At 38.2% G+C, this 24,416-nt stretch overlaps 1 protein-coding gene across 1 annotated transcript; it reads left to right on the top strand.

The window, feature by feature from the left end:
* Positions 1–3,863: 3,863 nt before the first annotated feature.
* LOC139711680 (uncharacterized) lies at positions 3,864–22,326 on the top strand. The gene is made up of 5 exons (XM_071623540.1): positions 3,864–4,016; positions 8,163–8,297; positions 13,599–13,661; positions 20,844–20,933; positions 21,562–22,326. Exons 1-5 carry the CDS (start codon positions 3,864–3,866, stop codon positions 22,324–22,326), a joined length of 1,206 nt encoding a protein of 401 aa, XP_071479641.1.
* Positions 22,327–24,416: the final 2,090 nt, after the last annotated feature.

The following is a 24,416-nucleotide window of genomic DNA, read 5'->3' as shown; positions in this document are numbered from 1 at the left end:
GCTTCTCAGTCTAGAATCTTTATAGTCGAGTTCTAGCAGTAGAGAGATATAGTATAATTGACACCATGGGGGTTTATTTCAAGGTTTGAATCACTGAAGAATCAGTAACGAGCATCTCCACATCGCCAGAAAACTCTCCAGTACCTGTACTGCACTTTGAAAGGATGATTTTCACCATGTATGAATCTTTACATGGTATATGTGGGATTAGGACTGATAAACTCTCTGCAAATATGTTACCAAGCTCAAAAGTACGTCATAAATTGTACAAGATAATAAAATGATGACCAAGAAGCGTGTATGGAGTGCTGATTAAAGCTACGAATGTATTGTTGTTGTTTTTTTTTTTTGTTTTTTTAATTTCCAGAATATGTGAGTGTCATACTCTACTCCAATGTGTGCATACTTTATCTCAACAAATCTTGCCAACAATTTTGTGTTAATTCATTGGAATGTAAGTTCCAGACATAAGTTGTTGGTAGGTTTGGCAAACCACTAAATAGCTCAGGTTGTTATGTGTAACTTCTCTCTTTGAAGTATGCATACAGTTTGAACATTTTGATAGTGTATTTAAACGAACCCCCCCCCCCCCCCCCCAAAAAAAAAAAAAAAAAAAAATGTGTTGTTAAAATGCTATGATTTTATCAGTTGGAATGATAGGTTTGACATGAAAATGAGAGCCTTGATAGAATGAAAAACCAAAATGAGACATTTACAAGTGATTCCCCATTATACTGGTGTGCAGTATCTGCTCTGTTTCAAAATAAATGCCAGATATTGTGCATTAGAGCATTTCCATCAACCAATGTGCCATATGCTTCCTTTGGATTTGCGCACATATAAAGAAGTAGTCAAGTTAGTCATGAAATGCTTCAGACAGGTGTCATTAACTTGTGTGTTACATCTTCAGTGAGTGACAAAATACACTGGGGATTTTCCATGTACACCATTGTATTGGACTGTGTGCATATGGGATGTGGTGTGATTCAACCTTGTCCAATGTACAGATGTGTGATATCACAAATATTAAAAACTATTTGAAATAAAAACAAAAAGTTTACATAATATATGCATGTGTTTATTTGAGTCAAAGATGCCATTGTAGAAAAGAGTACAATTAGTAATTTATGGTTATGTAGAAGGGAAGTGTGTAACAAAATCATGATGATAATTTGACACACGTTACGTTTTGTATGTGACGTTACTGTTATGAAACAACAGGTTTGTCAAATGAAACATTAATTTCTTTAACCTTTCAAAGCAGTCTCCCATCATCAAACACTGTCTTCCTGTATCAATGTTGGATACTTCTAGCAGAAAAGATGTAGAAAGAGAGCAAGAGGAGATAAATCAAGGATGAGAGTGATAGAGGATGGTAGAAAGTACCTTGAAGTTTTGATAGATGGAAGATGGTGATGAAGAGGGACCTAATGAGAAAATTGTGAAAGTAATAGGATCAGATAGAGGGCAGTTAGTGTGTGATAGATAGTGCAGGAGAGCTGAAGGTAACCAGAGGGAGGTAGTAATATTGAAAAATATAATTGAACTTACATTATACCATATGTTCCCCAAAAAATTACAACAAAACCCTCTGCAACAATAACTTTAAAAATAGTGAATCAATTCAAATTACTGTACGTATTACCCACATCTCACAGAAAACACCATCTGATTTGCTTCAGTGGTCAAAGAGAAATGAAGATCTTTGTAAGCATGGCAGGAATCCCTTCCCTCCAAGTTCTGCCCATTGTGTTCACACGGTATGCAGTTCCAAGAGTATCCGAGTGCTAAACTTGGAAGAAACAGGCCCATGACATGTTTTACAATGACCCACATTTCTCTATGACCACTTGACCAAATTGAAAAGGATTTTCAGCAAAATATAGGTAAGATGTTATATTTTTAGACCCTGAAAAAGCATTCAAACAGTTTTATCATATTGAAAGTTATCAATGTGGATTTTTTTTTTCTTTTGGACATAGTGTATAGAGAGAAGATGGAGGGTTTCACAGAAATACTAGTATATTGTAGTTGAAAAATACTCTCGTTAATAGAGAGAGGAGGATACACAGTGCACAAATAGATGTGGTGCTTTGATTGATCGAGACAAAAGACTAACATAATCAAACGGTAGCTGGGAGCAAAGGAACAATTCAATTCAATTCAATTCATACATTTATTCAGTAATAAAAGTCGTTTGGATATAAAATGTTTACAAAATGTAGCATGTACAGTTCAGAGAAAGCCAGAGGCTTGTTAAAATAGAATGTACCCTTGAAAACAAATCATACACATATTGCAATTTAAACATTAAAATACCAAATGATAAAAAGTTACCAACAATATAAAAGCAGCACAGAGAGAATAAGACATACAATGAAACAGGCACAAAACTAAAATGAACAAAAGTTACCGATAATATCAAGGGAACATGGAGAGAATAAAACATACTAAGACAGAGGACAAAACAAATAAACACATGAAGCAAAGCAAACAAAACAAAACAAAACAAGGTATAGAACGAGAATATGGGTATACGTGCTAATAGTACGAGAAAGCATTACTGATTGCAGCACATGTAAAGTACATAATAAAAAAAAAAAGATGTAATTCAGATGTACCGGTAATTCATATTATTAGAGATTGAGGATTAGAGACTGACGGATTGAGAGAGAGAGAGAGCAAGGAGATCTGGATAGGGAGAGAAGAGATGGTATTTGAGGAGGGAATTGAAAAGTTGGATGATGTTGAGAGTATAGCATTTGTGGAATTGAGTGGACGATAGACTGTCAGAGAAAAGGGAAGCTGGAGGAGAAAGAATAAGAGGAGTCTGGCATTAGAGGCTATGAATGAGAGGATATTGTATTTAGGGAGAGATTTAAAAGAGAGAGAGCAGGCGAGATAAGCAATGGTAGAGAGAGAGGGTGGTAGACAGAAATTATACACTGGAGGAGGGGAGATAAGGTGTAACTAGAGTCAGAGAGAGAATAGTGAAAGAAAGGATTTTTATGGTAAGATGGTTGTGTAGCAAGCAGGAAATTGGAAAGCTCAAAAGAACTACCAGATAGAGAAAAGATTAGTGTCTATGTCAGTCTGATTGGGGACATGTCTGTGTTATTTGTGTGTGTGAGTGTGTGTGTTTACAGTAAGCTTATGTATTAAACAATCGTATACTTTTTGCTCTCCCAATGTACTAAGTATTTCCAAATTTGTCTGAAATGAAGTGGTTGTATAGATAAATGAAAAGTTAGATAAAGATATGAATAAGTAATGCTGTAGCAGCATTTTGTGGGTGGAAGAACATTCATCATCTATGATAATCTTCAACAACCATCACACTTTTATGAGAACATTCAAAAAAAGAAAGTCAATTAATCAAAGCGGGAGTCTACCTTAGCAGTGATTTGTTATTTTCTCAGCAATACACGAGCATCAATCATCAAAATGCTGCAGTATTTAACAGTACTAGTAACAAGGAGCTTTTCCCCAGTGGAGAGGAGAAAAATCTCTTGACTAGTAATCACAACCACACGGGCTCCGGAGTCAGAGAATGCTTTAGCGCCATCTTTTGGTGACGAATCTCATCACGATTCAGCAGCGAGCTTCCATAATTTACTGCCTACCAACGAAAATGCGTGTATCGTCGTCAACGTTCTACCCAGCGGATAGATGGGGGAGCTGCGCTAGCCCGCTTGGCCCGGGCCGGCCCGGGGCCGACTGGCGGCTGAGCATACCGTTGTCAACCGTCTGCTGAGATACCGAGGCACCACTGCACTACCGTACTGAAATACCGTACAATATCAGACTCCTTATTCGGATCTTATGGATGTCTCGGGAATTCAGCATTCTGAGAAACAAGCATTATGTCTGACAACTGTTACAGGACAAGACTGCCTGTGGAAGATTTCTCAGAGCAAGAAAGTAGATTGACCAACCGACACATTCAGACACTGGGTTTATTGCAGGATCTACATCGTGAGAACGGTGAATTGAAATCCCGCATCCAGGAGCTTGAGGTACATAAACATGTTCAAAAGAAGTACAAAAATAGAGGAAAATTCCATGTGTATCCCCAATAGGATTGAGCTGTGTGTGCAACGATAATATCAAGTTCTATAACTAGGTAGATCTAGACTCTAGACTGGTCACCCTTGTTTTAACCCATTACTCAAGGACCCAAGCAGCTAGCTAACTTTAGACAATTGAATTCTACTATTTCTAGTCTATTGATCGGCATGTTATTGCCTTCTAATACAGTATTTCTGCACTGTTTATGGTTGGTAGGATTGTTGACCGAAAGATCGGTCTGTATCTGGTCTTCGGGGATATGTTCCGCGGAGACTGCGTCTGGCTTCACGGATCCCCTCTGGAGCAGAGTGATAACATCAAAAAAATAAATAAATAAAAGACTCCTCCGGACAGACGGATCTTTCTGTCTAGAGTAGGATTGTAGACTTGGTGCAAGTAATGTTACATAGTAGGTAGCCTCTGCAGTTAACCCCGCGGCGCTCCTTTCGCGTTCGGCGTTCGGGCTGTGTTTGGCAGTTACCTCTGCAGTGTGAATTATATGGCAGATGATAGAGTAACCGCAGCAGCGACCCCATACTATGTTACAGAGCCCCGCGACGGGGCTAATGATAGAGCAGAAGGTACAGGACAGAAGAACTAACCCCAAAGTGGACGTTTACCAACTCAGAACCTAGTACCCATGTACCTACTTTTGTTTATTTTTTCTTTGTAAAATAAGACTAAACCAATAACGTATAGATAGCAGTCAGAGTTAACAAATAATGCATACGTTTAATGGTCGTGAAGTTGGTGGAGATGCAGCCCCACTGTTGGGTATTCACAATGTCGTGCAACTTGTTTCACTGGTTTGTAAGTACGGTACCCTCGATTGCGCTGCATCTCCGCTATTGCACTCTCACCTGTGCATTATTTGTATAACATCTCAAAACCTTACAAAACACTGGTAATTTAAGACCTAGAAGTTTGTGGGGCACTGCCATGCCTCTAAGAGCAATAAGAATTACCACAGGTATAGAGTTTCTGGACCCAAGAGTCCAGAGAAAATCAATGTAGGTTGCACTATGACTAGATTTTTCTAAGCCTTTTTCTGTGTAAAGTCTTCACAGTGGTGGGCAATTGAGGGTGTTTCACCAGTTATTGAAGACCACCTTGAAGCTCTTGTAGCACTGAGTACCGGTATTCATCATCTGGATTCTGTAGAAAACTAATCCCGAGTATACTCAGGCAGGTGTCTATGGGAAATGCATTTTATAGCAGAATCAGCTCGTCCTCAACATGATTGTCAAAGAATGGCAAAAGTGCATCTTTTAAAGAGGGAGTAGTTCTTCTACAGCCTGATCAGACTGGTCAAGGCTACAACAAACTAAGGATCCAGATGGCATACTGGATTATTTTCTCTTTCATCTTATCCTACCTCCACCGTGATGGGTTTCAATTTTCAGTACTGTAAACATTTTCATTTCTGAGTGGTTAAATTTTTATGCGGAGCTCAAAAATCTTTGCAGGTTCTTAAATTCTGCTGAGTAATTGCTTACTCATATGTTTTCCTGCAATAAAAAAAAAGAAAGAAAGAATTTGATTTGATATTTCCTGCGGTGAAAATTGATACAGGTACACAGAAACGATCCATTCAAATGTAAGGCCTGCACAGAAAGCTAATAAGCATGTAGTACCAGCATATTACACATATATACACCCTCAATGAGTACCATGGTACACACACACACACACACGCACACACACTCACTCACTCACACACACATATACTACTAGTACTTAGTATTGATTAGCTGATGAAGTGCACAATTCAGTGATTCAAAGTTTATACAGAATACTGTGAAGATATTTTGGCACATTTTAGAGTTCATAAGTAGCATGAAATCTGTGAAAATTAATGCATTTACAGTATGTGTTTGTACTTTTGTGTCTTGAAAACAAAAATAGCAGTAATCAAACAATGTGATAAGATATGCATGGTTAGTAATTTTTTTTTTTTTCTGAAGCTGAACTCGTGCAAAAATCAGATCAAGTCAAGGATACTGTGATGGGGGGGGGGGGGGGGGTTGCCCCCCCCCCTACTTTTTTGTTCAGAAGATATATGGTCTGACTTTTGCCCCCCCCCCCCCCCCCCCACACACACACACACACACACACTTTTCTACTTGCCAGTCAATTTTTTTTTTTGGGGGGGGGGGGGGGGTGGCAGCAAAAATTGTAAGACCTCTCTTTTTTTTTAATCTGTCTTTTTTTTTCTTGCTTGTCAGGAAATTTTGGTAGACAAGAGGTAGCTAAATGACCCCCCCCCCTCCATTCTGAAAACGAATCAACATCCCTGTTCTCGTAAAGTCGGCCCCTTACTTTGAAAAACTTATAGTCGCCCCTGATATCAGTCAAAAAGCGAAAGTGTATGAAGTTTTTAATTTCACATTTATAATCAGACAATGTAAAGAGACTAATCGGTATGCCCATGTCATTGAGATGAGCAATGAAAATCCACAATTCTTGTGAGTATTTTTGAAAACAAAGAGATGTTTTCCTGTCTTCTTCACCTGACTGAAAACTGAAATATTTGGCATAGGCTTAAGTTTTTGTTATAGTAGCCAATGAATTGTAGCTGTTGAAACCTTGAAATGGAGACTGCTATATCATTTAGGGACCAAAATAGAATAATTCTCCATGGGTCAAAAGATCTTCAATCTTTCACGCTTTTATGTTTCATATTGAATATGCCGCATCCTTTAAACATAAAGGATTATATCTATAAGAGAAAGTAGGGTCCTTAGGGACTGTCCCTATTTCAAATTGTCCTTGAGTCTCATATACACAAAAAGGTGGTAAACACTAATGTTTTTAATCAATTTCTCTGCAAATATTTCCCCTTATTCTCAGTCTTTTTTTTTTTTTTTAGGTACCCAAAGGACATAAGTGTTGGTTTATAATTACCCTTGGATGTACAATGGGCATATTTTCAATCATTTTTGTCAGATTTTGTTTGTAAAGCCACACAGTTGTTCCTTTTGTTGCACTGCTGGCCCCACAGTTTTGTTTTGTTTTGTTTTGTTTTGTTTTGTTTTGTTTTGTTTTTGGTCACATGGGGTGTGGGTGCAGTTTCTGAAGGTGTAGTAAAGGTTAGGGGTGCTGTCGTCTTTAAACATATGTGACCACCCAGCTCAAAACCGACAAAAAGTCACGTCTTGGGATTCTCATTTGTGTTGACCAACTCAATTTTTTTTTTTTAAAGTTTGTCTTACCGTTAATCTTTTGTCTTCCTTCTGTCAAAATTTGGCAGCTTGAAACAAAACAAAAATTGAGATATTAGCAGTTTTCTGGATCATATTTTTGGAAAGGTGCTGCTTTCAATGTGATTTTCAGCCATACTTCTGCACAGCATGCCTGAGTGACCCTACTCTTTCAATCTTCTTTTCTCCCTTTTCTATGAAACTGCACCTCCTAACTGTCTTCTTTTGAATGGGTTAGGTTGGTTGAATCTGAGCAAGTTATGTATCATTTGAAAGCTTAGAGTTTACTCTTTCAAACTATGTGGAAAAGTGAAAATTAATTTTGGCCTTCCTTTTGGGGGGTTTTGCATCAGGCGGTCACATATTTTTATAAGGTTCTGGACTTCTTGGTTCAAGCTCAAGGTAGAAATTGTGATTTTCTTACTTGGCTTGATGTGAAACTTGCAATAACCCTCTCCACACTGGAACAAATGGGGATCCAAAAAGATATGTTGATATTTGTCCATGGAGACATAAGTGGCAGCTAGCCAGGGATGATGTCAGGGGAGTGGTAGTGATACACTCACATTGACGCACCAAAAAACATCCAGGACTAGGTTCAAGAACTTCTCAGTGTTTTGATTTGTTCTCAGTCTAGAAAAGCACTTTTGTGAAAGGAAGAATACAGCAGAAAAGAGCCAATTTTGTGTATTGAATATTCAACAAGAATTGGCATAAGGGACTTAACAGAAGCAGTTAATACTTGATAGCTTTTAACGTTTTTTAAAATGATCGTCCGTCTGGTTTCACTATCTGCTACCTTGTATTGGGGAAAGAGCTTGTAACCAAAGGAGGAGGTATCGTAAGAATGACAGTGTGACGTTATACTATGATTGTTCTGCCAACTCTACACAGAAAGCGCTTTCAAACTGCGAGGAGTTCCACCGCATAGCGAGGGATGCCACGGCTTTCAAGAAGAAGGTGCAGGAGGAGAGCCAGAAGAAGATTGACAGTCACAATGAGAGACTGAGCAGGAAGCATAAAGACGAGGTAAGGTTGCAGGCAGCTACTGACACCCTTGTCATAACACTCTCAGTTTTCATTAGATTAAATCTGTGTGGGTGGCAAGTGGGCCGGGAGTTTTCTCACCTCTCAAATTTCAGATCAAAAAACTGATTATGATTTTGCTCACATATGTTTTGATTTGTTTTGTGATCATTTAAGGTATGTCGTCATTTTTTTAAACACATTTGTTTTCAAATGTTACATGGAGACCATGAACTGAGTGCAAAGTGTTTTATGATAGTAGGCCTACCTTGCCGTTGTGAAGGCCCTGAAAGCAAATGGTAGCTTCCTTCTTTCAAAGACACATTATTAAACTCGGAACTCTCTTCACGTCAGAAGATTGAGCAGAGGAATTGCCATTCCATGATCAAAGATATATTTGAGGTATCACAAATGCTTCTGATAAGAAACTGGCAGTATTACAATGAGCAAGATAATGTGGGAACAAAATTATTTCTGAGAGGTGGAAAAATGTTATGCTTGAAATCTAGATCGGTTTTCTCCTGTTTTTGTTTTCATTTTAGGATTTTTTTTTTTTGAGGGGGCTATCTTTGATTCCCAAATAAGCGGATATGCTAGATTCATTTATGTCCCAGCAGTAGAGAAAGACTGTGATGAAAGCTAGCTTGACATTATCCTATACACCCCGAACAGCATCGTTCCTATGATGTCTGTAATCTACAGGCACAATTACATAATTCCACTCTCTGTGCAATATCCCCCCTGTCCCCTATTCATCAATCTCTCAGGTCACGTCCCGCTTCCTCTTAGCGCCAAATGGTCGATCATGGAGTGTTTACTCTAGCACCAACATCATTTGTGAGTCAATTAACTGCGCTGCATAATTATCCTTGCTCTCTCCCCCTCTACACCTCTCCTAGAAAAGCCATGGAGAGAATTTTATGAGCTAGGTAGAGAACTAAAGGAGGAAAGAAGGAGAAGAAGAAGCAGAAAAATATAAGAGAAAGGCGAATGAGTGGAGTCACAGTCAGTTTTTAACCTTTTTACAGTTTCATGGCTTATGCACACGTTTTAGCTCTCCCTCAAGTGGCTGTATTATGTTACCAGTCCACATGCATGATTTGCACAACTTTATGCCAGACTTTCATCGATGAGAGCATCGTCCATTCATATTCATGGTTCCCAGTAATTATTGATTTGGAGATCACAAGGGCCTTTCATATCTGGCTCCCTCTCTGATGAGTGTAAGTATGCATGGGGAGCCAAGCTGTGAGGGGATTGCTAAAGATCTGACCGGCAAGAGGCTGTGAGACAGTGATCACTCTCAAACTCCTTCCCTAGTCCCAAACATTTGGAGGGCTGATAGAATTACAGCTTGAGAAATGCCTCTTCAACTCTTCCCTTTCTCTCTTCTCTAGAATTTATCACAATCTTCCAGAGTAACCTAGGAACAACTTTGTTTTCATGTTTTGCAAATAATTTGTACAGTACTTGTCCAGAATTGATTAAACCCTACCTAATACTTGTACATGGATGTGATATATTACAGTACAAATCTAGCATGAATAACATGTCAAGTCTGTTTTTGCAGAGCTTCTTCACTACGTGACATATTTTTTGCGGAAAACCATTTATCACTCTGTCTTGCGAGTTTATTTCATGATGCGATGCTTTCTGATTCAAGAATAACCATTTGATGTTTGCTGTTGCAGTACAGAATCATTGTGTGGTTAAACCCTTTCAGTGTCATGTGGGCAACTATGTACAATAACAATAGAATTTTAGGCTGGTTGTCTTGAAGGGCTAGTCAAAGGCATCATGTACAATGAATGAAAGGCGAGAAGGTTTGTTTAGCAGCCATCTCACTTCTCACAGTCTGAGTTGTGGTTAGTATATGATACAGTGTTAATACACCTACACAAGGCACCACCAAAAAGGGGGTTCTTCACAGGTATGTAGTACTGTAAAACATGATATATTCGCGGCATGAAATTTTCGCGAATTGGAGCCGACAGCCCTTTCCGTGGCATGAAATTTTCGCGAATTGCCACTGGTGTTCAATGCATATAGTGTAGACAAAAACTTTCGCGTGCATTTTAATTTCGCAAATTTTGGCGCTCGCGAAATTCGAGAAATTAAAATGCACGCGAAAATTCCTCGTTTTACAGTAGTTGTTATGGACAGGTTCATAAGCATGTAATATGCTCTGGAGTGAAACTTATTGAGTAGTATTTAGAGACCTACAGTCTTTATTGCCAAACTTCAGCAGGTTTGACTGCACCAGACCTAACATTTTTGAAAAATGTCATATCCCATCTCTTCTAGCCCATGTAAAAGATGAAAATAATACTAGTTTTCAGCTGGTATAATGTGAACTCATATACCTCCTTCCATCTTATCAGTTGATTTATATAAATTCAATTCAATTTCTTTCTTTCCATCGAACAAATGGCAATTTACATAATACAAAGTATACAAGCAAAAAGTAAATAAGTATAGACACTATAAAGAATAGTAATGAATGTACATGCGAATGAATACTATAAAACAAACAATGCATACTATGCAGAAATGACATAAACAGAACTAATAAAACAATCACAAAGAGTGATCTTCTAAAAAGCACAGCTTTTAGACGTGGATCTCTTGGTAAACAATATGCATAGGCCCCTGCTCTATCCAAAATGTTTAAATAGATTTACATTGAATGAAAGTATTTGTTAGCTGTTATGATAAATGTCTCCCCAGAATTAGATACATGTATCATCAAAAACTTACAGTTATGAACTATTGCAGAATATCCATGGTAATTTGCAAGCGAAACCTGCACCCTTGACCTATCACTGTATTGCTGTCCTAGAAAGTCTATGATTTTCTCTCAAGTGGCTAGTTGTATACTCTGCACATAACATTACAGTCCTTATTGCAGTGAGAAACTTACCAGTGTAAATGAAGAGAGTCAGGACAAAGATATTGACTGCTGCCATCTGTAGTCCAGAGTGAGAAAGTGAGTGACATCCAAGTGTTTGTAGGAGAGTGTGAGCTGTGGAAATTTGCATGAGGGATTTTTTCCCCCCACTATTATACACAAGTTCTTGTTGATTCATTTTTACATTCCTGTGAGCAGACCATTAATATTTGACACGTGATTTGAATCGTCTATTTCGAGTTTGAATTCATGTTTTAGTGCTCAGTATATATAATACATATGTTTTGACTGTTAACCCGTTGAGGACGTTTTGATTTTGCTACAACACGCATTATTTCCCATTGACGCTTGCCCAAGTATACTCGTGACTCGTCCTCAACAGGTTGAAATACATACAGTATATTTCATGCAATAATTTACATTATCGTGTGGTACATTGAGCAAAGTACTATATTGGAGTAAACAAATTTTGATAATATGCCCTGATGTTTACCTTTGATCTCCACAGTAAGACTAAGGTAAAAAGAAAGAAAAAGAGGAAAACTATTATAACTTCATTATCCCCACTCAATAGTACATACTGTAAAAGTGGATATTTTCACGAGACTATTTTTATGCCTCCGCCACGAAGTGGTGCCAGAGGCATTATGTTTTCGGGTTGTCCGTCCGTCCGTCCGTCCGTCCGTCCGTCCTTCCGTCCGTCCGTAATGAATTTTGTGGACAGGGTAACTATCAAAACCTTTTGAGGTATCCTAATGAAACTTGGCATGTATGTGTATTAGGGGGGGAAGTTGTGCCTATCAACTTTTGGGTGCACATGCTCAAGGTCAAAGGTCAAAAGGTCAAGGTCAAATGCTTAAAATTTCATTATTTCCCCCATATCTATGCAATGCCTGAAGATATTTTCTTGAAACTTAGTGTATAGATGTAGTACCCAATTAAGATTCTCTGGTGAAAGTTTGGGGTCTTGAGGTCCAAAGGTCAAAGGTCAAAAGGTCAAGTGAAATGTTAAAATTTCACTTTTTTCTCTGTATCTTGGAAATTGTTCAAGGTATCTTTATGGAACACAGTATATATGCATGTACTGACTGGCAGAGGTTATCTAGGGAATTTGGGGTTCATGGGGTCAAAGGTCAGGGTCAAAGGTCAAGGGCAATACTTCAAAATTTTACTATTTTCCTTATACTTGTGCAATGCCAGCAGGATTATCTTTTTTAAACTTGATGTATGCATGTATAACCCACTAGAGATTCTCTGGGATTTTTTTTTTTTTTGCCAAGAAGGTCAAAGGTCAAAAGGTCAAAGATCAAGTGAAAGTGCTGAACTTACTTCTTTCTCCATATCTCGGAAGTGGCTCAAGTTATCTTTAAACTTAGTACATATTTATGTATGTTCTGCCTGACAGTGATTCTCTTATGAATCAAAGGCCAGATGAAAATGATAACAATATACTGTTCAATACAGAAATTGCACTTTTTCTCCATACCTTGAAAATTACTCAAGTGCTTAAACTTGTGAAAGGGTCAAAGTCGAAGTTAAAGTTCTTAAATCCCCAAATACATGCTCTCCTATTCATCCAATTAAACATAGGTCAAGGAAGGTGAACATTCGATACATTTGTGACAAACATGTTCAATATTTTGCCAATTTTGTGAAAACGACGTGTAATCACACATTGTCGACATGTACTATAGACCTATTAGGAGAATCATGCATTATGGCGGAGGCATACCAGTCGCCATAGCGACATTTCTAGTTTTTTTCTAAGTTTTATTTCCACGGAATCAAGACATCAGCTACTGGAACATATGGCAAGCAAAAATATTCACATGCTTTTATTTTCGCGCTAGCTTCTTGTCACACAAAATGCGCAAAAATTTCAACACCAAGAAAATTTCCACTTTTACAGTATAACTAGAAGCACTCAGAGATCATAAACCTCTGCCAAAGCCATAAGGTCACTAGTGCCATAGCTGTGCATGCATGCTTTCAAAAATCCTGGATCCGAATATGATCTGGATCCCCATTACAGAAAACTAATCACCTGATTCTTTTATGGCAGTGGACCTATTCTGAAAAATTCATCTAAATTAAGTATCATTTCATAGGGCATTGCGTGCAGACGAACATATAGTGGAAAAACATTATTCCTCAGCGGAGGTAACAAGTTCAGCCTGTGTAACTACTTAGAATACCTTCATATGCAATGCATCAGGGTTATCCAGAGAGTAAGTTTTACTAAGACTACCAGTAACTAGAAATGATGACAAGTACATCTGCTTAATCATTCTACAATGTATCTTATGACTGCCATGCTAATTTATGGTAAGAATTCATCACAAACAAACAAAAAGTTCAAACAAAAATTGTAAAACTTGAATTTTGTCTTCTTACAGATGATGGCACTGATAAGTGCTAAGCTGGAAGCTGAGACAGAATGGCTGCAGGAGAAAGAAACAGTGAGTGATTTAAAAGATACCCTCAAAAATCTTGTCAATTTTGGCCAAGTCTACTTCGATTTTGTGACATGAACATGCATTGCCATGGGAAACTGAAACATCTTTACTGATCTGGAAGAAGCTTGTTATTTAACACGCAATACTGTAGAACATGTCATGTATAGGAGTGACTTTTTTTTAAACTAATTTCAAAAATACTGGGAGTCCAGCACATTGATTAAAAAAAAATGTGAGTATTAATTTAGTGATGTGTGTTTTGGCATGTTCTGGGGAGTAGAAGTATTGCTTGGCTATTTATCTTTCAAGTCATATTAATTGTGAGCCTTTGAGCAAGCCTGTAAATATCTATTATTGTTCATAATTTAACCAGATATTCATGCACAAAGATCCATCCCATGTATACATTAGTTGATACAAGGGCAATAATAACTAAATAGATCTGGAAAGTCAAATGTGACATGGCCAAGATTTGTCAGAGAAAGGCTGCATTTAATCAACTTTCCAATGTTTGGAGTGCATTTCAATACCCACTATCAAAATGCATTGCAAACGCTTTTTGGATCGCATTTCTGGAGATTTTGCATTTATCAAACCCTGTCATGAGTCAATTGGGAGGCCATGTCACTGCGCAGCTCTATTGCGCATTTTGACCTGAGGAGCGAAGATGTGTGGTTGGCAGTGGTTGGCATGGGCAGGTAAGGGTCATAAACATGTTAAAATGAATTTGGGTTTATCAACTCTACAGAAATGTGTTTCTTGCTCAAATGCATTTGCGATCACACTTTGATAAGGCAACATGTTTCTAACCCCACAATCAAAACAGCTTTGCATTTACAACTGCCCAAAACTCCCTGAAAGTTGTTTGGAAACCTTTATTCTGGGCCAGAAGTAAGTAGATAAATGCACTCAATCTCTCCACAATATGTCACTACTTTGCTCCTCTCTGAGCAGTGATGCCAAACTACTGTCGGCAATTAAACTACTTCTGCAGAAATGTTTATAATTCTTCTCGTCTTCCTGCAGTCCATTCTCCCCAAATAATTTTCCTCCAGGGGCTGTGGATTAATGTGAGGTCAGAGAACATAATTTTCTCACCAGAAATCCCAACGAGGTCAGAGAGTTGGTGAAAACAATGCACCTCTGTCTAATTAGACTGACCCCGAGGTGGAGGGTAATTTACAATTACTGCCTTCTGCAACAGGTGATTCAAAGCCCCCCTCTCCATCACTCTCCAGTTCACCTCTTGCAATAAGACCACACAGATTGCAGGGAGAGACAGGGTGGGGTGGGAAGACAGGAAGATTTAAAGGGAAAGATGTAGAACTGCAAAACTAGAAAATGACAAGCATCAATGGCTATTCTGTGTTGTAGTGGAATAGTGAGATAAGATTGAATGTTACAAAGGAAAGAACATGATAGCCATTGAGATATATATGCTGAGAATCTTGATTTGGAAGCAAAATGGCAATGCAGTGTGAATCAATGTGAGGATGTTAAATCTAGGTATGAGGAAATGGTGGAGCTGATGAGAAGGATGGGTAAGGGTAGACAGACAGACAGATAAACAGACAGACATACAGACAGTGTTGAGAACAATGAAGGGAGAAGAAGAGAAGATAGGGGAGGAGAGGGCAAGAAAAAAAATCATTTTTCACAACGTAATCTTTTCAGTAGTGCTACATATTATTTTATGAAGCTGTGTAAAATCAACTTCACACCAGTCCACAGAAAATGATGATGATGATCTCACACAAGTGTGAAACAGTACCGAAATGTCTTATCACATGTGTACAAAGTACGAAATTATAGTGCAGTCAGTGCAGATGCAGGAAGAAGAACCAAAAACATCTGAAGGAATTTGTATGATCTTGGCACATGATGCATGTCAGATTACCTCAAATTGTAAAGGGTAGTTTAATCATTGCTTTCAATTAAATGATATAAAACTAAGCAAATTAGCAAATTCTTACCTGAATTACTCTCTGAAATCAATGCATATTATTTGATGATGATTAGACTATTGCTCATTCACATTTTTTAAAATTGCCACAAAATTTGAATCTTGATAAATGATCTAGATACCTTCTGGGTTTATACATGTAATTACAGTATGCAACAAGTATTTTTATTACTTTACGGAAACAGTCATATTGTAATTGAAGTGTTTAGAGATGTTTCATCATATGGTAAGATGTAGAGATAGCAAAGGTGGCAATCTTAAAAACAAGGGAGGGGAAAAAAATATCTCCTTTGAACAATGGAAGGCTTAACAAATGATATGGTATCAAGGTAATGTCTAATTCCACCCACTCACTGTCTCCAGCCCCTTCCCCCAGAGGGTTTGGGCAGTAATTTGAATTTATACTTCATGCATGACATGTTTACTTTGTAACCTTGAAATGTGATTTGAAAACACTTTGAAAGACATTTGGTAACTTCCAGAAAATAGGCTCAATCTATTAGCATATTTATAGAGAAAGAGAAATGAACATTATTGCATTCACATTAATGTCCTCTGGGACCTCCAAAGTTTGTAGCCTCCAGGTCTCCATGCCCTACTGACCGAGCAGACCTAGCTAGCCGTGGTAGGATCCGCCCCTCTGATTCTAACATCCCTCATACATGTCTTGTTTTCTCTCTCCAATAATCTGGTCTAAGCCCCTGTGGACAATGTTTTATGGTTCCAGTAATCTCACTCATTGTTTGAGGAGCCGCTTTCATCAGAGGCCCTTCACTCCAATCCAGTCCTTGAAACTATAGAAAAGAGGCGGCAAACTTTTTTTTTTTTTTTTATGGAGTAGAAATTGCAAGGTAGATTTAATTCTCCATCTCTCTTCCTCCTGGCCCCTTTCTTTTTAATGAGCATTAACAGGGACATTCCTTTGGATGAATCTTAATTGTGGTGGGAAAGAGAGAACAATGCTGATTCGGACACTGCCTAAGCTTGTTTCATCTGAGGGAAAAACAACTTGGTGAATCTGCAAAAACTTAGACAAAAGGGCCTCGATTTGGGTTGGGGGAATGAATAGGACGCCTGGCTTATTATTCCAGGGAGCAGACAATTTTGCCCGTGATTTATTATAACTGTTGATTAGAGTGCGGTAAATTGCTGTACTGCGGTGAAAGAAAGACAGGGGAAAAAAGAGAGGAATGTGATTCAGATATATGCTGTGTGGCAAAGATCAGGACATTGTATTCAGTGAATGCACACATTCAGTCTCTCTCACTGGCAATGAGATGATTTAAGCTTTGGAGACAAAATAAATGCAGCATTGGAGTCAAACAATGTCCATGTTTTTTAGAGATCTGAAACTTTGCCACCATTTTTTTTTTCTCTCTATGCTGTCTGACTGAAGTTATCTACATCTTTTGTACCTTAGTATCTTGTTTGATGACTTAAATGTATCCATTAAAGGAATACAAACAACAAACATGTAGCGCAGTCTAGAAGGGAAGCATTTTAACAGTAGTATTAAGTAAGGTTTTAAAGTGGAATACGATATTGCAAACAAATTAAACATGAAGATAAATTGACTCAGAAGTCTTCACTCAAGGAAACCTATTGTGTACTTAGTATATTATCTGTTTTTGATGTGATATGAGAATAGTCTTGGAAATTTGTGCTGTACACAATAACGACATGATGTCTCACATACAATATGAGTATCTAATACTCCATGTTTAGGCCTGTTTGTACTGTGCAATAATGTTTACTCATAAACTACAGCCTACCATTACCCATCAATCAATGTGTTGTTGTATCTAATAGACAAATCATCAGTGTGTATGACTGAATGATAGATACATGACTAGACTTGTATCATACTACTGTCAACTTTCTCATGATTAATTTTTCATGCTTTGCCAATTTTAGTGGAATGTGACTTATGATTTTTTTTCAATGATGATTTTTCTGTACATATTTCATTATCTCCTCCTGATATTTACATGACCTTACTTCTGTGTTTGTTGAAAAGATTGCAAAGTTTTTGACAATTTAGTACATTCATGCTACAGGCAATGCAAACATGATTTGTGTGCCCAAATGGAGAAGGAACAAGAAATGAGTCACTTTTTACATTGATGAAATGGTCTTACCCATCTTATACAACAGCTAGTGTCTCTTGAATTATAAAACTTGCAAGTTTTTTTCACCTCTTGATTCTCAGCCATTTTCAGGAATCAACCTCTTGTTTGAATTATACCACCAGAAGCCAGCGTAATGAGCACTCTTGGTTTCCTATCCCAAGTTGCCACTGCCTGTGGCTTTGACAAGTGTGGTTTAATGTCAGTGCATCACAAGCTAAGTTGATGAGGCATAATGTGCATCTGGCTCTGATTTGCACGAACCCTTGCAAAACAGATAAGAGAATTTGAAAGGAATCCCAGCAAGAAGACATGAAATGTGAGGTTTTATAAAATGAACTACTTTTAAGTTTTCCTGTCATCATTACATGTGGGTAGCTGTCAAAGTTTGGACTTTTTCCTCCCTTTTTATTGTTTTCCTTATTGCCATCAGGTGCTGTTTTGCAAAACAAAAAGAGTGGCCTGAAAACCAAAACCACCGCTCAGTTCCAGTGTTGTTCATCTTTCACTCGTATTCTACTTGCCTCTTCCTGATCCATCAACTGATATGATCTTGTTCATGATAACCAAGGCTAGTTTGTCTACTTTTGAAACTTCTCCTAACATCTGCACGCTTTCCGCTTCAAATTTTGCATTTCTAAAGTATGTCCAATAAGTTTTGAGACAGGTGATCTGGGTTCAAATCCAGCATTCAAAAGCCCAGGCACTCAAAGACAAGTTTGACACTAATAGGAGGAAACACTTTCTCTTACCCTACTTTAGTACTCACTTAAAAATACTTTTGAATCTTCATTTCCAGGTATGAAGATTGGGAATTATTTTGTAGGATCTGGCTCTGCCTTCTTGCTCCCACACTTTTCCTCTGTATCTCTCTCTCTCTCTCTCTCTCTTTCTTTCTCTAAATGCAATATATACATTACCTACAATTTTTGTGCAGTTTCAGTTTCTGCTACAATGATTTACTTTTAATCAGTAAGGAACTGACTTCAGAGAAACACGTAAGAAGACCTGCCTGGTTGAATTAATAGAAGGTTTCACAGCTTGCAGATGATTATAGAGATCTTATGATAAGTTTTAGACTTTTCTACGGGTATTGCACATTATGTTCAAATGTTCATGTGCATGAAAGACAGAACAGACTAAGGAGGGAATAGGGGACTGTAGAACTGGTTGGTTTCATGATTCTTGAGCTGACTGCTGCTCGTGGCTTTCATCCTGTCCGGGAACAAGTCTTATGTGTTGTTTGAAAGTTTACACGGTGATGTGAATGTGAAAGAGTGGTTTGTTGTAACACCATGTGTACATATTCCTTGAAAAAAGTCCTTCCAAGGATTGCATACACATGGTGTTACAGCAAACCTCTCTTCCTCCAGATCAAGTCTTTATGTAACAATAAAAATGCAAGCAGCTTTTCCCAAAGAGACCATATCTAGTGAAGTAAAAATAAATTATCTGAATGTTACTACAATGACTGATAAAACTATAACATTACGTTATTCAAAATTTAGGTACAAACCTAGTCGATAAAAGATCTTTTACTTTTTGGTGAAACAATAGTACAGCAACTAATATTTCAGTTATAAAATTTGACAATGATGCAAATGAGAGTTAAAGAGATTCTTTTAATGATATGTGCGCATATAACTTCAGTGAAATTAAAGGATATCTCCACTGTCAAATATAAGATATATAGAAAAACACAGTGTAATGATCTAATACCATATAACAAATGAACAATTTATTTCTATTACTCTTGTTTACATTACTTTTATAACTTATATAATTGTAAATGAGAGAGTAACACAGAGTGATGCAAAAAACTGCAGAATTGATCTTAATTTTTGAAGTCTAAAATTTGTTAGTAGCAAGTGTATGTCTGGTCATGTGTCACAGAGCAACAAGCATGATATAACACATTTATTGATTGTGAGTTGAAGATAGAAAGAAAATAGGACTTTAAAAAAGGTAACTGAAATATGTAATGTACTCTGTTAAAATGTGCTATATAGTATGACACATCATGAAGTTGCTAAGATTATCAAAAGATTGCATTTGAGCTGGTCAGAATGTTTCATCTTCATATAATCAAATGAAGAAGAACTTATGTAAACCAAGAGGGAGAGGGAGGGTGGTCAAGGGGGAGGGAGACAGATTGGTAGAAAATGTGTGTATTTTCTTGTATGTGTGTTTGTGTGGTGTGTGTGTGTGTCTGTGTGTTCTGAATGTGTCTGTGTATATACATAGGTATTTTTTGTGTGTAATGTATACGAATATATGTGTGTACATGTTGAGTAAAGTCTCACATCCCCTCCATCCAATATTGTTACTTGCAGTAGAAATTCTGTGAAGCGCATGTTGTACCATGTCCAGTATATTTTGTAATTGTCTTTTTTTTTTTCTCCCTTTTTGTTGGGGGGGGGGGGGAGAGGGTCGGATGCAATGTATTCATGCGCAAAGAATGTTACCAAGATCTGTGGGCAAGGGCAATTAACTTCTGGTGATAGATGGCTGATGGAAGGAGGTAATGTTCATCAGGGGAGCGATGGATTTCAAGACCGCTGGCTTGAAATATTGTCTGATGGCAATACTGTCCTCCTGCATACTGGCTCATTACCGGGACGCACATTCTCAACTGTATAGATGCCTATAGTGCTAAGTAACGGAAGATTTATTGTTATTCAGAAAATGAAAAATATTGAATGAGTGTAACGATAGGTGTGATCAAAACTGAGATCATGGAAAATATAATGGTGATACAACATTGTGAGTTTTTGTTGTTGTTGTTGTTTTTTTTTTTACAAGTTTGCTTGATTTTACTGAGCCTTATATTTCTTGATGTGTTGAGGTGTAAGCTTGCAGAGGCAAAACAGCAGTGTAGCAAGAAGAGCTGTGAAGAATCTCTCTTCTGTCCTGATGAGATAGCAAAGATCATGTCAGCCGAGGGTTAGACACACTAATGTTTGCTTGCCTGCCTGCCGAGATGAAAAGGACTCTCGCCCGCTGTGACTATGATAACCATTGCTGCTATGCTTAGGCAGAGTTCAGCGATATTTCCAGTCACACTGAAGTGTCTTTTGTGTTGTAATCCCCTCACAGCTGCAGCAACTCTTGGCGCAACATGAAAAGCAGAATGCAGTGCTGACGGAACAGCTTGAGACGCTCAAGAAGCACGACCTCAAGGTGGATGTGAGTATGGCCGATACTCCGGGCTACCTTTTCTCCCTTTTCTCAACTGGCAGTTACTAATCGATAACTTGATTGTGCGATGGCTCCTCGGTACTTTATGCGACTTTTGTCATGAGACCTGGTTTAAAAGTTGCGAGATTATTTGAAAGCCAGTGCATCATTGCTAGTCAGGAAGGATAATTCATCCAGTATCTAGAAGGAAATATTTGTTTGAATGATGACAAAGAGAGGCAAATCAATACAGTGGAAATGGCATTCATAATTTATTTGAAAGAAAAAAGTGAACATCATACATGATATCATTAGCCTAAGAATCTTCCCATAAATTATGAATTCTTATTGAGCATTGATCATTAAGAATTCTTCAAAATAAAGGGAAGAACTTTCTTTGCTGGGCAAAGGTGAATATGAGTTTATCTGACTCATCCCCATTTGCTGATGCTGTGAACTCTGTTTCCATGCACAGTAATCCATGTTGCTCTGCAAAATTACCAGTTGTGTGCATCTTCTTCAGTATTCCTGCACCGTCGGCTATTTAAGCCACTATGTATGCATCAACCAATCTGATTTACATGCTTTAGTGTTTTAAAATACTTTGATAAGTGTTATCTTTATGTTTAATCTGCAGGTGGTCAATCAGCGTCTGGACCTGACCATCCAAGAGATGCTAGAGTTGAAGGAGACCAACAAACAACTTGACCTTCAAGTCCAGCATATGGAGGAGCGGGAGAGGGCCATGTCTGCTAGACACCAGGAGCAGTTAGAAGACATGGAGAGGGAGAAGGATACACTGTCTCTAGAACTTCAAGACTCCAAGCAGAGTGCCAAGGGGTTGGATCTAAGGGTCAGGAGGCTCGAGGATGAGCTCTACCATGTGAGTCAAGGCAACAAGGACAGGAACTCGGCCAAGTCCAGGCTCCGGGAGCAGCTGGAGGCAGCGGGCAAGGAGCTGGGTGACTACCAGAGACAGGTGATGGAGATGGAGGAGGTGGTGAGCGATCTGAAGAGAGACTTGCAGGAGAAGAAAGAAGAGGTGAAGAAGGAGGCATCCACAAAGGACAAGTTACTGATCCTTCTTCAGCAGATGCAGGATGAGTGTGATGCTTTAAGGGAAGCACTGGCAGCCAAGGAGCAGGTGGAGAGGACCAGACCTGCCACACCAGAGAAGCTTGGATTCAGGGAGTTTGTGCAGATGAAACGAGAGATGAACAGTCTGAAGGAAGAGAATAACTGGCTGAAGCAGTCAAACAGGAAACCAAGGTCTCTACCGAGTTTGAAACGGAACACAGCAGATATCCACACCCTGGTTGGAGGAGATGGCCATAGGAACCAGAAAACACTGAACACTAGGTCAGCCAAATCAGAGACTGCCCTGCAACTCTACAAGAGGTGAAAGGTAGTCTTGAGTGAGGAGGTGATCAACAGAAGCAGAGGCGTAGATTATCTAGATCTTATAACAGGCTACTGAAAGAAGAGAAGTAAACCATGGAGTTAAGCCATTGACATGTTTGAGACATTAGCAGCTTTCAACATGGACTACATTTTTCCAGAAAATGAGGTGTAGAGAGAAGATATTTGAAATTGTACCATTCCCTGTAAAAATCACCGTACACATGACAGTCAGTTTGTGTAAGATTGTAGGGTTAATAATACCTCATCAAGGAGTGGTAGAGAGCCAATCTTCTTGACAAACACATCAATGATACTTGCATGTGGCAGAAGGAATTTGCTTGTATGTATTCCATTCATTCCAATCTTGAAACTTCCAAACATTAAGTCCATATCCGTCCTGAACTTTGTGTAATAAGCTCATCTCTAATAGATATTGTATGCTGCATTAAAACTGACAATCCATCTCAGTGGTTAAGTCTGCCTTTGACTGTAGTGCTGTAAAGAACTGTGCAGGGAAGTTATGAAATCAACTCTATATGTTTTCAATCAGGTGATGGGATGGGTAGAATGATATCAAAGTTTTATATCAATTCAGTATTTCTTGCAGATTCATGGAATGAAATCACATGTCAAATATAATAAAAAAAAAGTAATGTTTTGAATGTGGGTTGTCATCTTTTTAGTTTCCAGGGCTCATAGAAGTATCAGTCTTTAACATTGACCTTGTTAATCATACTCTTTAAAGAAAAAAAAAAATACTGCTAAAATATTGGCATTTTATGTACACCTTTCAGTCTGTACAATATACCATTACTGTCTGGCTGTCACTTTTCTGGAATGTTGTTGAAACTATGTTCAATGATTCATAATAACTATGAAGACACAAAGCCTTGTTGAATATTTTGTTGTGCTACTATGTGGAAGGATATGACTTGGATCTCAATCATGGGGTTATACAACATCCATTATCGGGCATGTGTACATACATTCTGTTCCAGTCTCCATCTTCTGGTATAAAACTGGTGTCTTGCTGAAACTAGCAGGTGATCAGTGACTGGTCTCTAACCCTGAAAGAGTCACGGACTCCAAGAACCCTTTCAGATTGGTAAAGAACTCGTTATATGTTTCATGTTAAGCACATTTTTGCAAGTCTGAAGCAAACTTAGATTCCTTTTCTCCGTAATACATTTCTCAAATCATGCTTGGCCAACTGTGGTCCTAAGGTCTTTTCCAACAAGTTTCCCCTCAAATCTGGATGAGCTGTTGTAGTCTGAACGATTTAACCTCCAATGCACAATCAAGGAGTTGTAGCTCAGACTTCACCCTTCATTCTCCTTTGCCATGGTTAGTGCATTTATGTATGTACTGGTACTCGTATTGTTAAAGTGTACCAAGAGTTGTATGATTGACTGACAGCTGATGCATGGAATGTCATTTGAGGTTAACGTATAAGTTGTCAGCGAGAAAACTCATTTTAATGGCTGATAAAAGTTTGAGTGTCAAAAGCGTGATTTCAAATGAGTTCCATTCTACAGTCTGAAATCCCTCTTATTCTCCTGGAGGAATAACTGGGAGGTTTGAGCACATAGTTCAGCATGGTATGCTGTATGGCATGGCTCGACACTAACTTTTTTGTTTGGTGGCCCAATGGGGCCACCAAAATCCTAAATTTCACATTTTTGGTGGCCCGAGAGAAAAATTTGGTGTCCCGAAAAAACAATAAAAAACATTAAAAGTCCTTTTTTTTTTTAATGAGTTAAATATTTAAGATTTACGATAGTAAGAATTAGAAGTTGAACATATCTACTCATAAATAAACTTCAACAAACTTGCAACACTCTCTCTCAGGCATTCATTCTGTCCTTTTCATCCATCCTTTGAACAAATTTAACTGCTAATTTTCGGTGCAAAAAGTTACGAATTTATTGATATACTTTTCAAAAAATTTTGGTGGCCCGAGGCGGGCCACCAAATTTGCCCTTTTTTGAAATTTGGTGGCCCAACTTTCATTTTTGGTGGCCCCGGGTCACCGGGCCACCGTTAGTGTCAAGCCCTGTGTATGGTATGCTGTATTTGTCAGTGTAGTCAGTT

The sequence above is a fragment of the Diadema antillarum genome, unplaced genomic scaffold (genome assembly GCF_040938485.1).
Source record: "Diadema antillarum isolate AM-2024a unplaced genomic scaffold, OU_Dant_1.0 seq00001684_RagTag, whole genome shotgun sequence".
NCBI lineage: Eukaryota > Metazoa > Echinodermata > Echinoidea > Diadematoida > Diadematidae > Diadema > Diadema antillarum.
This window is presented reverse-complemented; position numbering and strand designations above follow the sequence as displayed.

Bases quoted from the DNA above. Each gene is read 5' to 3' on its own strand.
- LOC139711680 (XM_071623540.1), top strand. From the start codon at position 3,864: ATGTCTGACAACTGTTACAGGACAAGACTGCCTGTGGAAGATTTCTCA. The intron at 8,298-13,598 runs GTAAGGTTGCAG...GTCTTCTTACAG, and splicing joins GCAGGAAGCATAAAGACGAG to ATGATGGCACTGATAAGTGC. The intron at 20,934-21,561 runs GTGAGTATGGCC...TTTAATCTGCAG, and splicing joins AGCACGACCTCAAGGTGGAT to GTGGTCAATCAGCGTCTGGA.